Source organism: Narcine bancroftii, chromosome 2 (assembly GCF_036971445.1).
Source record: "Narcine bancroftii isolate sNarBan1 chromosome 2, sNarBan1.hap1, whole genome shotgun sequence".
Classification (NCBI taxonomy): Eukaryota; Metazoa; Chordata; class Chondrichthyes; order Torpediniformes; family Narcinidae; genus Narcine; species Narcine bancroftii.
In genome coordinates this window covers 162,629,598-162,646,721 of record NC_091470.1, presented here as the reverse complement: position 1 = coordinate 162,646,721, position 17,124 = coordinate 162,629,598, and the positions used below count along the sequence as shown (strand labels likewise).

Here is a 17,124-nt window from a genome sequence, read left to right as displayed (position 1 = left end):
TGAAGGGGTGGGAGGGTGGGTGGGTTTTTTATATATATAAAATTTCTTCTTCACTTTTCTTTGTTATGTTTAACTGTAAAGTCTTTAAATAAAGTTTTCCAAAAAAGATTTTGTAACTGACAAGGGAAGGATAAGAAAGATCGAATTACATGGAGAATTAAGTTCAAGAGGTTGATGGTCTATGCCTATATTTATTGCTCCTACAGGTCATTCCAACATTTCTTCCTTAACTCAGATTTAAAAGCAGTTACAATACCTTTAATGCACAATGTACAAAATATGCAACAGTGTTAATCATAAATCAAGTGGTTACATTAGAAATGTCACAGACCCACCATTTATTGGAAAATAAGTGAAAGTGTTTGTAAGGACAAATAGTCTTCAAAAAAATGCTAAATTCAGTCTAGTTGGAATCCTTAAGACAGAGTTCGATACCATGTTTCTATCTCCTTAGACTAGATATCATGCCACGTTCGGAGATCACAGACACAACAACAGATATACTAGAAGATCTCAGCCAAGTCAGGCAGCATCTGTTGAAAGAGAGATCATTTATGGGTTTTAAAGACACATGCACTCTGGTTAGAAATCAGTCATACAGCATGGAAACAGGCCGCTTGGCTCATCAGGTGTGGGGGATCCATCCATTTAAGCCTCCCCTTCCTTGGTGATTCAAGTGCTCATCTAGATACTTCTTAACTGCCGTCAATGACTTTCCTTTCACCACTTTTTCTTGGTCAATATTTTCCAAGTACTAACCATTCTGTGGGTGATATTGGTCCCCCTCAGATCTCCCTTAACTCCCTTTCCCCTTACCCCAAATCTACATCCTCCAGTTTTATCCTCTTCTGAAATCTGCCTTATTTACCCTCATCATTACTGCCTGCTCCTCAGTCATCTCCCTTCTTAATCTCCTCCACTCAAGGGGAAACAGGCCCAGCCGCTCCAGCTTCTACTCACAACTAAAATGTTCCGTACCTGGCAAACATCTGGTGAATCTCCTCTGCAACCTCTCCAACACCATCACATTTTGTTATCAATTTTGTTTGAACCTCGATCTCTCCCAATTTCCTTTCTTCCGCTGATTCTTTGGTGCCCATTTGTAAACAGGTTGATGGGTCCTTGTAAAACACCCTGGACTGTATGCAGGGTGCAAGCCTTGAAGTGTGCAGTCTCCACAATAAAACACTTCCAATCACATCCTTGTCCAATAACCAGATTTCCATGCAGCGCTCTTTCCTTCTGAAACCAATCAGTCAATCTCTGCAAATAACTGCTATAAATATTGACCAAAGAGGCTCAGATTAATGCTTATGGCTTCAATGATCATCTTAAACAATGGGTGATTGGCAGGAAGCACAGGGATTATATTCTGTTTAGCTGCCGCTTCTTTTTATGTTGTATATTAATGATTTGTATTATGAAATTAATGGCATTGCGGCCGAGTTTGCAGAGGATACGGTGGGTGGGGGGAGGGGAGCAGTTAGTCTTGATGAAACAGGGAAGGATTTAGTCAGATTAGGAGAATGGGCAGTGAGTGGCAAATTAAATGCAATGCTGGAAAGTGAACGGTCATGCACGTTGGTAGAAAAAATAAATAGGTTAACTATTTATTAAATGGGGAGAAAATTCTCACCTTAAGGGGAACTGCGAGTGCTCGTGTAGGTTAGCCTGAAGGTAAACTTACATGTTGAGTCGGTGCTGAAGAAAGCAAATGCAAGTGCTGGCGTATATTTCAAGAGGAACAGAAAATGAAAGAAGGGATGTGATGTTGATGCTTTATCCGGTACTGCTGAGACCTCACTTGGAGTATTGTGGGCATTTTTGAGCTTCTCATTTAAGATGTGCTGACATTGGAGATGGTTCAAAGGAGGTTCGCAAGGATGATTCCGGGAATGAAAGGATTCTCATATGAGGAGCATTTGATGGCTCTTGGTCATTAGAATTTAGGAGAACGAGGAGGGAATCTCATTGACAATTTCAAACATTGAAAGGCACGGACAGAGAAGATGTAGGAAGGTGGTTTCCCATGGTGAGAGAGTCTAGGATTGAAGAGCGTCTGCTTAGAACAGAGATGCAGAGGAATTATTTTCAGCCAGAGGGTGGTAAATATGTGGAATTTGTTGCCACAGGCCACTGTGGTGTCCAGGTCATTTGTTGTATTTGAGGCAGAGATTAGCCAGGGCATCAAAGGTTGTGGGGAGAAGGCCGGGCAGTGTTGCTGAGTGGGAAAATGGATCAGCTCATGATTGAATGTTGCAGCAGACTCGATGGGCTGAATAGCCCATTTCTGCTCCTATGTCTCATGGTCGTATAAAGAATGGCCAAGGAAATTAGGTATTGGACGGCGTCGTTCATCTATGAACTGATAATGATAGGATTTTATTGCCACATGTTGTAAATATGTAACACAGTTAGCACAATGGTTAGTGCAACGCTTTAGTGCCAGCGAACCAGCTTCGAATCTGTCATTAGTGGCTGGGTGAGATTTCTCCGCATGGTCCGGTTCTCCCCCACTCTACAAAAACGTTTGTAGATCAATTGGTGTATTTGGGCAACACAGGTTCTTGAGCCAGAAGGCTGTATATCTCTGGGAAAAATAGCCTGAAATTCTTACTTGTAGCCTAACAGGGGCATACAAAGAAAAATTATGAAATTGTTGAAAGAGTCAATAATAATTATTCGCAGAAATCAGAGTGCAATAAAAGTAACTTGCCATGATTAGTGCACCAAGGCACGTTCAAGAGTCTCATAGCTATTGGAAAGAAACTATTTCTGAACCTACTGGAGCTTGTTTTTAGACGTTTGTACCTTCTGCATGAACATAACTATGAGAAGAGGTTGTGACCAGTGAGTCCTTCATAATATGGCTGCCATCCTGAGGCAGTGCCTCACAGATATCAGCATGGATGTGGTGGGTCTGGCTATGTTTGCTACCTTCTGCAACCTTCTGTGTTCCTGGGCTGCCAAACTAGGCTGCGATGCAATCAGTCAGTATACTTTCCAAAGTGCACTTGTAGACGTCATCGAACAAGCGGAGGTTACCAGCATCGAGACCATGCTGTTGAAGACGTAGCTACGCTGGGCAGAGCACATCTCCAGGATGGAGGATCATCGTCTATCCGAGATTGTGATGTATGGTGAACTCTCCGCTGGCCATCGTGACAGAGGGGCTTCGAATAAGAGGTACAAGGATTCTCTGGCAAAATCCCTTGGTGCCTATCATATTGACCATCACCACTGGTCTGCTCTAGACTCCAATTGTGTGGCATCCATCCACCAGTCTGTCTCCTCCTTCGAGAACACACGCAGGGCTGGTCTTGAGGACAAAAGGAGACAGAGGAAGAACCGTGACACAGCAGCACCAAACCCAGAACAGAATTTCCCTCGCAGCCGCCGCGGCCGGGCATGTCTATCCTGCATTGGCCTCATCAGACACTAGCGAGCCTACAGCAAAAGTGGACAGCACCCTTCCTAAACCTTTGTTCGTGAAGCCAAGCTTTGACCTGTAGACATTAGATTGAGTCTCCTACAATATGGCAAATCTCCTCAGACTCCTTAGAAAGTAGAGGCAAAGATGAGCCTTCTTCACGGTTGCCTCAATATGCTGACTCTAGGAATGAAACATGGGCTCTTAGGAGCTAGAAGGTTTGACCCTCTCCATCTCCTTTCCATCAAGTGGCCTCTCCTTCCTAATATCAACAATAAGCTCTTTCGTCTTGGTGGCATCAAGAGTAAGATTGTTGTTCTGGTGACCCAACCAGGTTTTCAATCTCCATCCTCTATTCTGACTCATCATTTCTAGTTCAGCCTATAATGGTGGTCTTGTCAGCGAACTTAGAGTTGGAGCTCAACTTAGCTGCGAGGTCACAGGTGTATAAGGAATAGAGTAGGGGACTGAGCATGGAATCTTGTGGAGCCCCTTTGTCAATGGTCAGCGTGGAGGAGGCAATGTTACCAATCTATGTTGATTGGGCTCTGCCTATGAGGAGGTTGAGGGCCCAGTTGCAGAAGGATGTCGAGTCCCAACTCCTTTAGCTTGGTCATGAAACTTGATGGTGTTGAAGGTCAAACTACATAGTCAATGAACAACAACCAGATAGATGTGTTTCTGTGATCTATGTCATCTAACACAGAGTGAAAGGCCAGCAAGATGGCATCTGCTGTTAACCTGTTACAACGATAGGCCAACTGCAATAGGTGCAGCACCTTCCTTATTGAAGTTGATTCACTCCAACACCAGTCACTCCTTCATCACAGTAGAAGTCAGTGCTGCCAGCTGATAGTCATTGAGGCAGGTCACATTGCTCTTCATTCATTGTTGCCCTTCCGAAATAGATCAGGACCTCTGACCGCTGTAGCAAGAGGTTGAAAATGTCTGCCAAACTGCATCTGAATGGTGAGCCAGTGCAGTCAGAGTAAAAAGAAATCACAACCAAACACTTCCTTCACAAAATAATATTTCAGCTGCAATTTATTGGTCACATATTGGGAAGAATAATCAAAATAGGACATATGCAGTGAATGGGAGGGCATTGAGGAATGCAGAGGAACAGAGAGATCTTAGAATGATGGTTCATCGTTCTTTCAAAGTGGATTCTCATGTAGATACGGTGGTGAAGAAAGCTTTTGGTCTGCTGGCTTTTATAAATCACAGCATAGAATATAGAAGCTGGGAGGTGATGTTGAGACTGTTTAAGGCATTGGTGAGGTCAAGTTTGGAATATTGTGTGGAGTTCTAGTCTCCAAATTAGAGGAAGGATATCAATAAGGTAGAGAGGGTGCAGAGAAGATTTACTAAAATGTTGCCTGGATTGCAGTATCTAGAATACGGAGAAACATTGAGTAGACTGGGTCTTTATTCATTGGAATGTAGAAGGTTGGGGGGGATTTGATAGAGGTATATAAAATAATGAGGGGAATAGGTAGAGTAGATGTGAATAGACTCTTCCTCATGAAGGTAGGAGAGATTGGAACGAGGGGACATGATAAGGGTTAGGGAGGAAAACTTTAAAAGTAACATGAGAGGAAGCTTCTTCACTCAGAGAGTGGTAGATGAGTGGAATGACCTTCCGGAAGAGGTGGTTGCAGCAGGGTCAATTTGGTCATTTAAGAGGAGGTTGGATGAGTCCATGGATGTGAGGGGGTTGGAGGGTTATGGCCAGGGAGCGGGTAGATGGAACTAGTGGAGTTCACAAATCAGTATGGACAAGAAGGGTCGGTATGGCCTGTTTCTATACTGTAATTGTTATATGATTATATATTAGGAGTGCTTCTCGTTCAGTAATTTGATACCTTGAGCACTCAGAACAAGCAGGGGAATGCCTGCCTGAGTGGAGTCAATGCCCTAATTTACATCACAGGGTTGCAGTGCAGCCACGATATCACACTGGCGGCATGCTCACGTTTTATGAATACAGGCAGGTTCCCTCAATTTTAATTACTGTTTTTTCTCCAAATCACAAGCTTGTGAAAATATAACAAAGACACTGACGTGGTTCTCGGCACGGCAGCTGGGTTTTGCAATCAAAATTTCAATTCATCCAACAAAGGCACGAATGTAAAGAGCCCACATTCACCAGAGGAAGTAACATTTCACAGAAAATGAAGCATGAGGCCAAAATATCCAGGACTTAACTTGGGCAGGACTTGACTGATGTCTGAATGCAGTACTAGAGTTGGAGGGGGGAAGGGGGGGTGGCGGAATACAATATACTGTCAAAGACCCATTTTTCAAATGAGATTGTGAACCAGAGTCTGGTCAGTAAACCTTTGGACATTAGCACATGTCTTCTCTTGCCAAAGGCCAGGTTTCCAGGAGCCATCGTATTGAAGCAAATTTGAATGTAGCCTCTTATCTAAATGCTCACTGAAAGTATTAAATCAATGCAGTTTCCTCATCCCCTACCACTGTAAAAGATTCCTCAATCCATTCACTCTATGGGGAGGCAAGACATTTATTTTAATAGGCCATAGTTAAAATAGACTATCATGTTTTTGTGGATCCTCTGTTAAAGGATCATTTCTGATGTAGGTGAACAAAGGAATGTGGGTGACGCTGGAAACAAACCCAAGCAAGATTTCAGTACACAATTGAAAATAATTAGAGGGAAAATGAGAAACTGCATTGTATCAGACTCGTGTGTTTCTAAAACCACGAGACTGAAGGTTAATTGCTTCCAAATTCCTTCCCTTTTCTCAGGAAAATGTTGGGTATTAAAACACACCAGGGGAGGAGGAGGCCCGCGCTTCTGAGCATTACCCCCCCCACACGCCAACCGATTCTCCCCATCATTATCCACAGCCTCGCTGCAGAATCTCTGCCAAGTCAGCCTCCACATATGACAATGGGAAGCACATCCTCCATCAACATTTGCAAAGCCACGTAGAAGAACTTGCGTCCGCCCCAAATAATTATGAACCCGACGCAGGGCCTGCCGTACAGCTCAGAAGCAACAAGATAAATAATTAGTTAAACTGCCTTCCTTTGGGGTTGAGAAACACAAAGACTTTAGCTGCTGGAACCTTGAGCAAATGGCGCAGTGCTGGAAGTCCTCAGTGGGTCATACAACAGTCAATGTTTTGGGTTGGAAGTATTAAAAGCGATACAGGTAAACCCTGCTCTACGACTACTCGCTTTACGAAAATTCACTTATACGAATAAACCTGTTTTCGCTTTTATGAAGACATTATAATGGGTTTTCGCTCTTACAAAAATTGCCTCCAATAATTGTCAATGGGTCGTTGCTTTGAGAATTTTTGGTTTACGAAGACTTTCTCAGGAAGGCCCTACTTTCGTGTACCTGCATTACATACCTGCAGGGGGGAAAGAAGTTGGGGGAGGGGCCAAGAGGTGATCCGGTAGAGGGCAGAATGAGTCAGGGTTGACAGACAGGTAAGAGGAGAGACCACTGAGAAAGGGAGGGGGTGAGGAGAGAAATGGTCGAGAGTAAGAAGCTTAGGAGTAGGTAAAGAGATAGGGGAGGGGGTGACCGAAAATTTGAAAAATTGATGCTCATACTATTAGTTTCTGAATGACAATGAACCAGAGAAAATTCCTTACTTTGTCTTTTTCTTGTCCTATTTTGATTTATTTTGTAACGTGGTTGTTTAAAAATATTTGCACTTGTGATGTTGTCACAAAACAACGAATTTTGTGACACGTTCATGACAAAAAAAATTTTTATTCTGTTAGTTTAATGCTGTCCAGGAGAAAGCCTTACTCCAACTCCCACCACTTTCCATCCCACCAGCCTGCACATTATCCTCCGACACTTCCACGCAATCCCACTCCCATCTCCACTTCCCATTCCATCTAATTTTAACAGGGGTAAATCTCTCCGAGACTCCCGAGTCTGCACCCACCCCTTCCACCTCCTTCCCACTGTAATCACAGAAAATGCCAAACTTATCCCTGCATTTCTCCCAGGGCCACAAGAGACCTTCTACATGCACATTGTCCAATCTGATCGACTGCATTGGAGAGGCCAAACATCTCTGTCCTATACCTTATCACCCCTTAGCCCCTGAAATAGTTCCAGTAGATATTCAACAGAAAGGACCACCTCCCAACACTACAAGGCACCCCAGTTTGGCACTGGAGCACATGGCATACTGTTATCTGAATGATATTCTAACTGCATTCACCCTACAACTACACCATAAAACACTTCATGTACAAAGCACTCTGAACTATTGGAGCATACAATAAAGCAGAGTCTTTTCCTTTTATTTCAATCTTGGTTTGTGCTGCATTCTGCAGTAAGGCTGCATAACCAACAAAAATAGAACTATCTGTTTTTTGGCTCTCAGGCATTCTGAATCATCTTCATGCCACTAATAAACACAGCAATCAACCAGGAAGACCAACAAAAAGCTTTAAGAGGTAGAACCAGGAAGATCTCACAGCCGAGATCGATTCTAATGCACATTGACCAACAAGTTCATCGGAATGTCAAAACAATACTGCTTGCAAAATTCAATTTTTCTGCAATTTAACAGGCCTAAAAATGTTTCCACTTTAAAACAAAATTTACAAAATACTACCCAACCAACAAAGACATTAGTATTCTAAAACTCAAGCAGAGATTCTTTTTTCCCTCCCTTTTCTAGCTGGGTTATAATTCCACCTCTGTGTCACTGGTACATTGCCCAAATTATTCTGTTCACTTACTCCAGACAGTGAACTGCAAGGAAAGTTGGGTGGGGCAGGGTTTGAAAAATAAAATCATAGTCACAGCTCCATATTGCCAAGTCAGAATGAACCAGAACACATCAGGCAATTATAACAAATAGATGATATATGTGGGTATCACCAGCATTCTTTACCCAAACCTAATTGGAAAGGCACCTCTTTGAAGTTACCAAAACTGGCATTGCTGGATTGAGAGTTTGGTTTTAACCACAGGAATTTTTATAATAATCCTCAAGCACTGATTCCATCTGAAATGATATAAATATACACTCTGAATTCAGAACCTTCAGTCTTTATGGTTCTTGGTGTCCTCAAGTGAACCATAAGATTGTTGCGGAGGTCATAAACGTAAAATAATCAGGAAATTTAGTGGCTGAGCTCCCATGCTCCATCCACTCACTGCTCTTAATGACAAGAACCACCAGACGGCAAGATAAAGTTATGTTACAGTTACAATTCCCTCAGACCATTGAGACGAGTTGTGAGGACACCTTCCTGTCTCTGCAACTTGTATGCTTGAACATTTCTTTGGGAAGAACCTTTGGCTTTTCTCAGAACATGGCAAAGGTCAGCTTCCTAATTTATACCTTGTCCCATAGTGGACTATTATATTTCTTCAGTACAGCTGCAGATCACGTTTCCTCTTTAAAGCCATGAGAGAGATAAACTGAGTTAAATGACAAATGTATGATTCATTATACTTATTGTATTTGCATATTTTAACTAATTTATTGGATAGATATAGTGCAACATCAAATGTTTATTCATTTTCAGTTACAGCAAAATGTGGCCCCACAGCAGATCAAAATGGGCATATGAATAAACCGCCTGTATGTGTTCCATTTTTGGCGAGGAGCTGGTAACTTTAAAGGGAATGCTGGCTGCGCGTCAGGACTCTGGCTTTGATTGGTAGTCTGGATAATGTGAAACTGGCCCATTTTTGGTAAAAAAATAGGAAATTATACACACAGCAAATATCCCTTGATGGAATGTATTGCTTTGTCTAGTTTACAATGCCTGTGTACACAGCACCAATAACTAAAACATGGATATATGCACACTAACTTAACCACTAATTTTCTATGCATCCCGCAAATATATTAACTGCATCCAAAAATCAATTTATGCCTGCAGTAATATAAGCAGTTGCTCAAGTCCACATTCATTTTTGGATACCAAATCTCTCTGTCAGTTGCTACATAAAGTTGACATGTATCGAACTCCTGATTCCTATGGATATACATTGTTTAACGGCATCATGGTCTCCTCTCTTTGGCAATCCCGCAGGATCAAGGACATCTTGCTTCTACTCTGGTTTTTTAGGTTTTGAGCTCTATTATAGATGAGGTAAGAGGTGAATAACATGTGAGATGGTACGCTCCTTCCACCATTGTGTTTCTGTATCCTACTGTTGCGTGGATGCAAAGTTCTGAATGCCTTCTCCACTTCGAGCAATCATGGGCTAGGATTCCAAAGAGACAGTAAATCCGCTGTCTCCTGCCCCCCACCCCCCTTCCCTCACAAGGATTGAGAACATCATTGAACTTTCTCTTGCATCTCCCTGGTAATCACGTCCCATAGCAGGGTGCCCGTTTGGGTAAAATTTAAAAACGCAATGCTGGAGAAACCCAGCCGTGTAATTTATAGAGCAAAGATAAAGATGCATAACCAAAGTTTCGGGCCTGACCCCCTTTATCAAAGTATGAACAAAATGAGGGCAGGACAAAATGGCAGGAGGAGGGGCAGGAAGAGGAGCACAGTCCCACTGGCAAGAGGAAATAGGTGGACAAGGGTGGGAGGGCACACCAGCAAACACAGGAAGGGGGGATGGTCTTGAAAATAGAGAAGGGGGTGGAGAGCAAGAGGAAAGAAGACATAGGGAATGGCTGAAACCAGAGTAGTCGATTTTAATGGCACCCAGTTGGAGAGAGCCCAGATAGAAGATTAGGTGTTGCTCCTCCAACTTACATGGAGTTTCGGTTTGACTGTGCATGAGACCATGGACAGACATGTCAGTGGGGGTGCAGAATTGACATGGTTGAACTATTTGAGGACGCTGGTCAAAAATGCACTAGCATTTTCCTGTTGCTACCAGGTGAGCTAGACCGTGGCAATGGAATGGTTCACAAAGACCAGTCTCCCTTATCTACTGGATGATAATCCAAATTCATTAAGGCAAACCTCCCTTCATGTGTCATAAATCTAGCGTATAAATAGTAGCTGGATAAAGAACATATTCTAAAGCAAATAATATATCTGTATAAGGACTACATAAAATTGAGAGAGATGTCATCGGTTGGCTGCCAGATATTTTGCAATTGTTGAATATCTTAGTCAGAATAAAAACTAATGTTGGTGGATTTGGCAACAAAGGCTCAAACTTGCTTCTGCAGAATGTGCTTTTGATGAAGGGGAGATTTCTGCAGGTTAAATAAAATATTATTGGCAAACAATTGAATGCACCATGGCATGAATTTCCTTTAGAATTATTTAATGCAACCTCTTTCACAGGAGAGCCCCAGAAAAAGACAATCCTGTGCAAGGTGCACACCACGATAAGGTCAGCTCACCACGATAAGGTCAGCTCACCACGATAAGGTCATCTCACCACGATAAGGTCAGCTCACCACGATAAGGTCAGCTCACCACGATAAGGTCAGCTCACCACGATAAGGTCAGCTCACCACGATAAGGTCAGCTCACCACGATAAGGTCAGCTCACCACGATAAGGTCAGCTCACCACGATAAGGTCAGCTCACCACGATAAGGTCAGCTCACCACGATAAGGTCAGCTCACCACGATAAGGTCAGCTCACCACGATAAGGTCAGCTCACCACGATAAGGTCAGCTCACCACGATAAGGTCAGCTCACCACGATAAGGTCAGCTCACCACGATAAGGTCAGCTCACCACGATAAGGTCAGCTCACCACGATAAGGTCAGCTCACCACGATAAGGTCAGCTCACCACGATAAGGTCAGCTCACCACGATAAGGTCAGCTCACCACGATAAGGTCAGCTCACCACGATAAGGTCAGCTCAGTGGATGCGCTGGAGGTTGGAAGGCAATGATAGCTCCCTGGAGTAGGTGCTCATTTGTCTTTGAGAAGTGAATTTAAAAAGGGCAATTTTTAAAAAATATTTAAATTTGATTTTTTTTTTATTTAGAAATACAGCACGGTAACAGGCCATTTTGACCAATGAGTCTGTGCCGCCCAATTTACACACAATTAATCAATACCCCTGGTATGTTTTGAATGGTAAGACGAAATCAGAGCCCCTGCAGAAAACCCACGCACACATGGAGAGAAGGGACAAACTCCTTACAGAGTGCATGGGATTCGAACCCCAGTCCCAGTCGCTGGTGTAAAGGCATTGCGCTAACCGCTATGCCAACCGTGTGGCCCCAATGGCTATTTGTGAGAAGCATCCACGCAATTCAATGGAAATCTCCCAATTTGACAGAGTCTGAACTGGGTTCCAACAATCAAGGGCTGGGATTCAGCTCATGGACAAAGCTGATCCAAATCCAGGCAGGAATCACAGCACCATTTTAAGATTTACCTAGCTCTGGACTATATGGAGGGAAAAAAGGAAAGTTTCCTGGTGAATAACCTCTGCTTCATTAATTGATTGAAGGAATGGATCAGGCTAGGGCAGTGGTTTTCAACCTTTTTCTTTCCACTCACATCCCACTTTAAGTAATCCCTCTGCCATAAGTGCTCTGTGATTAGTAAGGGATGTGAGTGGGAAGGGAAGGTTGAGAATCACTGCTCTAGACCCAAATGTTACTGAAATATTTTGCTCGAGAAAAATTATCAATGGCCCATCCCTTACTAATCTTAAATGGTGCTGTGATTCCTACCTGGATTTGGATCAGCATTGTCCATGAGTTGAATCAAGCCCAGTTCAGACTCTGTCAAATTGAGAGATTTCCATTGAATTGCATGGATGCTTCTCACAAATAGCCGTTTCCTTTGGAGTTCTGAGACCGTGCACATAACGAGTCAATGAGGTACGATTAAGTTTTCAACCTTTTTCCTTCCACCCACATCCCACCTGAAGCAATCCCTCACTAATCACAGAGTACCTATGGCATAGGGATTACCTAAAGTGGGATGTATGCGAGAGGAAGGAAAAAGGTTGAGAACCACTGGGAGACTGTAGGCTTTGTTATTATGTGGAGTGTCAACAAGGCTGGCCGTTAAGGAATAGGCTATCAAAGGACAAGAAAAAGAATGACTGGCCTCAGTTATAATAGACCTCAGCATTCACAACATGGAGAGGAGAGAAAAAATGTGTGGTGGTGAGATGAGGTATTGATATTAAGCAACATAACAGATACCTGGAATACAATAGACTATAGACAACATACAAAGGTGGGCAAGGTGCTGTGTCAGTACATGAGAAGGATTGACTGGGAGCAAGGGGCAGATGTAGCATCAATTTAAATGGAAGTGTATTGAGAGTTAAAGGTTTCTACTGACAGACGATTCCAAGCAACAAAAAAATTGCAAGAAGAGGTTTTTTTTTAAATCTACGACACAGTTTGGTCTAACTGGCTAGGTCTTCCAAAGAAAAGGGCACAAAGAGATGCCCCATCACCTCCACTGTATGAACTTACTTCCTCTAATTTATTCTAGGAACCTACAATACTGCCAATCATGGGCTGGATGAAATGCACTAATATACATTAGTGTTTCCCCCCACCCCTCTCTGTGGTCTTCCAAAACAGGTAGCAACAAGCAGTCAATTACACTTCACTGACACAACAGTATCAACAGAGGGTTAATAAGCGAGCAGAAACTGTGCAAATATACAACCTATGAATATGGATATCCAAGAAGCAATCCCATCAATGCACTAATATGACTTGGAGTGGGAGAAGGGAAGCAAGCCAAGAAACCCAGGTCTCCCTGCTGCTTCCTCAGTCTGTGAGAATAAACTGTGCCTCAGGGTCCAAAGGATATAGGTTCAATTCCTACTCAAGGTCTTAAGCAGAAAGCCTGACCAGCACCAATTAAATACTATCAAATTAGGCTTTAAACCAAATTATTGTCCGGCCTTCTGTGCAGACAAACCCAACAGATACTCGCTGGAAGCCTCACCAATGGGGACATGGTGTATGTCACAGAAATGTCCAGCCGTGCCCAGACTTCACTTGTGGGATCTTACCATGTAAGATGGAGTCCTCCACAAAAGGCAACCCCCCTACCCTGAAAACAAAGGATCTGGTGGCTGGAAAGCATCCACCTAGTCAAAAACAGCCAGGTAGGGACAACTAAATCCTCAGCTAATGTCGGAGCTTGGAGCGGGGAAGGGGATATTCTCTGAGGGTGCACCAGGCTCCAAATCCACGACCTTGGACCGGAGACAAGCCAGGAGTTGCGCTGCAGTGCCACCCGATGAAACAATCCTTGATTTAGCCACAACATTGTCTCAACCAGGTCGTGGTCTGACCAAGGGACTTCGACCTGAAACTTCTTTCAGATGCTGGCTGACCTGCTGAGTCTCTCCCCCTATCTATCCTTCTCTATCCCTCGCTCTCTCTATCCCTCGCTCTCTCTATCCCTCGCTCTCTCTATCCCTCGCTCTCTCTATCCCTCGCTCTCTCTATCCCTCGCTCTCTCTATCCCTCGCTCTCTCTCTATCCCTCGCTCTCTCTCTATCCCTCGCTCTCTCTCTATCCCTCGCTCTCTCTCTATCCCTCGCTCTCTCTCTATCCCTCGCTCTCTCTCTATCCCTCGCTCTCTCTCTATCCCTCGCTCTCTCTCTATCCCTCGCTCTCTCTCTATCCCTCGCTCTCTCTCTATCCCTCGCTCTCTCTCTATCCCTCGCTCTCTCTCTATCCCTCGCTCTCTCTCTATCCCTCGCTCTCTCTCTATCCCTCGCTCTCTCTCTATCCCTCGCTCTCTCTCTATCCCTCGCTCTCTCTCTATCCCTCGCTCTCTCTCTATCCCTCGCTCTCTCTCTATCCCTCGCTCTCTCTCTATCCCTCGCTCTCTCTCTATCCCTCGCTCTCTCTCTATCCCTCGCTCTCTCTCTATCCCTCGCTCTCTCTCTATCCCTCGCTCTCTCTCTATCCCTCGCTCTCTCTCTATCCCTCGCTCTCTCTCTATCCCTCGCTCTCTCTCTATCCCTCGCTCTCTCTCTATCCCTCGCTCTCTCTCTATCCCTCGCTCTCTCTCTATCCCTCGCTCTCTCTCTATCCCTCGCTCTCTCTCTATCCCTCGCTCTCTCTCTATCCCTCGCTCTCTCTCTATCCCTCGCTCTCTCTCTATCCCTCGCTCTCTCTCTATCCCTCGCTCTCTCTCTATCCCTCGCTCTCTCTCTATCCCTCGCTCTCTCTCTATCCCTCGCTCTCTCTCTATCCCTCGCTCTCTCTCTATCCCTCGCTCTCTCTCTATCCCTCGCTCTCTCTCTATCCCTCGCTCTCTCTCTATCCCTCGCTCTCTCTCTATCCCTCGCTCTCTCTCTATCCCTCGCTCTCTCTCTATCCCTCGCTCTCTCTCTATCCCTCGCTCTCTCTCTATCCCTCGCTCTCTCTCTATCCCTCGCTCTCTCTCTATCCCTCGCTCTCTCTCTATCCCTCGCTCTCTCTCTATCCCTCGCTCTCTCTCTATCCCTCGCTCTCTCTCTCCCTCGCTCTCTCTCTCCCTCGCTCTCTCTCTCCCTCGCTCTCTCTATCCCTCGCTCTCTCTATCCCTCGCTCTCTCTATCCCTCGCTCTCTCTATCCCTCGCTCTCTCTATCCCTCGCTCTCTCTATCCCTCGCTCTCTCTATCCCTCGCTCTCTCTATCCCTCGCTCTCTCTATCCCTCGCTCTCTCTATCCCTCGCTCTCTCTATCCCTCGCTCTCTCTATCCCTCGCTCTCTCTATCCCTCGCTCTCTCTATCCCTCGCTCTCTCTATCCCTCGCTCTCTCTATCCCTCGCTCTCTCTATCCCTCGCTCTCTCTATCCCTCGCCCTCTCTATCCCTCGCCCTCTCTATCCCTCGCTCTCTCTATCCCTCGCTCTCTCTATCCCTCGCTCTCTCTATCCCTCGCTCTCTCTATCCCTCGCTCTCTCTATCCCTCGCTCTCTCTATCCCTCGCTCTCTCTATCCCTCGCTCTCTCTATCCCTCGCTCTCTCTATCCCTCGCTCTCTCTATCCCTCGCTCTCTCTATCCCTCGCTCTCTCTATCCCTCGCTCTCTCTATCCCTCGCTCTCTCTATCCCTCGCTCTCTCTATCCCTCGCTCTCTCTATCCCTCGCTCTCTCTATCCCTCGCTCTCTCTATCCCTCGCTCTCTCTATCCCTCGCTCTCTCTATCCCTCGCTCTCTCTATCCCTCGCTCTCTCTATCCCTCGCTCTCTCTATCCCTCGCTCTCTCTATCCCTCGCTCTCTCTATCCCTCGCTCTCTCTATCCCTCGCTCTCTCTATCCCTCGCTCTCTCTATCCCTCGCTCTCTCTATCCCTCGCTCTCTCTATCCCTCGCTCTCTCTATCCCTCGCTCTCTCTATCCCTCGCTCTCTCTATCCCTCGCTCTCTCTATCCCTCGCTCTCTCTATCCCTCGCTCTCTCTATCCCTCACTCTCTCTATCCCTCACTCTCTCTAGCCCCCTCTCTCTAACTCTATCTCTCCCTCGCTGTCGCGCTCTCTCTCTCTCTGTTTATATTCGCAGCAAGATCATCTCTCCACCCAGGCATTCCTTCCCCAGGCACTTTCATGGCGTGGCGTTTTTAATTCTAAACATTGGGCTAAGAGTGCTCCGGACATGGAAACACGTTCTCCTTGACCCTTTCTCGAAAGAGATGCACGCTCCATTGAAACCCTGCTTTCTATCATGAGCTGGCCAAAGTCATGCGTTCTCCTCCCCCCCGTAAACAAAAGGGAAGGTTGATCAAATACGTGGCTCGAAGCTCTTGCCTGTTTAAATAGCGAGTTATCCGACATGGCAGATAGTGGTGGGCATTTGGGTAACTTTTGCCCCTCTTCCCCCCCAATTGGCACCTACATCCCGTATCCCCCACCCCACCCTCAGCTTGGTCACTCCCATGCCATGTAATGTTCCCAATAGCAGGTTGGGTATGCGTGGTGGGAAATGACTCCTGAAGCTTCCATCCCCCCACCCCTCCTTTTCAAGCCGTGTGGACATGACGGGGGGGGGGGGGGGGGGAGTACCTGGAGTTCTTCAAAGGACTCGTCGATGCTGGTGACATGGTGCTGCTCGTGGAGGGTCGGCTCGTCGCAAAAGAAACACACCAGGCATTTGTCCTTCAGACAGAACAACTTGACTTTGTCGTGATCTTTGCAGGGGAAGGGGCTCCTTTGGGCTTGGAGGATGGCATCCAGCGGGAAAGCGCTGTACCTCTCCACGATGTTCGCCAGCTTGAGGCTTGGGGAGAGCAGAGGGTCGCGGAAGGTCCTTCGGCACTCGGGGCAGTCGCGGGAGCTGTGGTCCCGCCGGCTCCAGTGCTCGGTGATGCACTTCCTACAGAAATAGTGCTCGCACCCGAAGCTCACTGGGTCCTGGTAGATGCTCAAGCAGATGGAGCAGAGCAGCTCGTCTTTCAGGCTGCAGGCCATCGGAGCGAAGGGTCGCCGGACCCCCGGCTCTGCTCTTCTCCGCGATCCTGCCTATTCGTGAGCCATTTCATTCCAGGAAGTGTTCCTGTGGAACGCACCAAGTGGCCGCCGGCGGCAACGAGGTGGGGGGGGGGGGGGGGCAGCGCCGATCGGTTGAGCCTGGGCAAGATCGGAACGTCGTCCTGCCTTCCCTTTAGGGCCAGATCAGCAAATCTGTCCGGCTCTTTCAATAAAGCAATCCGTCCCGGTCGGCTTGAAGAGGGGGGGGTTCCTTTGTGGTGAGATGGTCCTCCCCCCCCCTCCACTCCCGGGAAGTGGTTGCGTCTCCATTCTGTTACATTCATGTTGCGACTGGATT

At 45.8% G+C, this 17,124-nt stretch overlaps 1 protein-coding gene across 1 annotated transcript in view; it reads right to left on the bottom strand.

Annotated features, from left to right (window-relative positions):
• The window catches only part of trim62.1 (tripartite motif containing 62, tandem duplicate 1), a 120,976-nt gene extending 104,144 nt beyond the window's left edge, over positions 1-16,832 (bottom strand). The window contains exon 1 of the mRNA XM_069919006.1: positions 16,362-16,832. Within this exon, the coding sequence (XP_069775107.1) occupies positions 16,362-16,766 (405 nt within the window). The 5' untranslated portion in view covers positions 16,767-16,832. The remainder of the gene's footprint in view (positions 1-16,361) is intronic.
• Between the last annotated feature and the right edge of the window lie 292 nt (positions 16,833-17,124).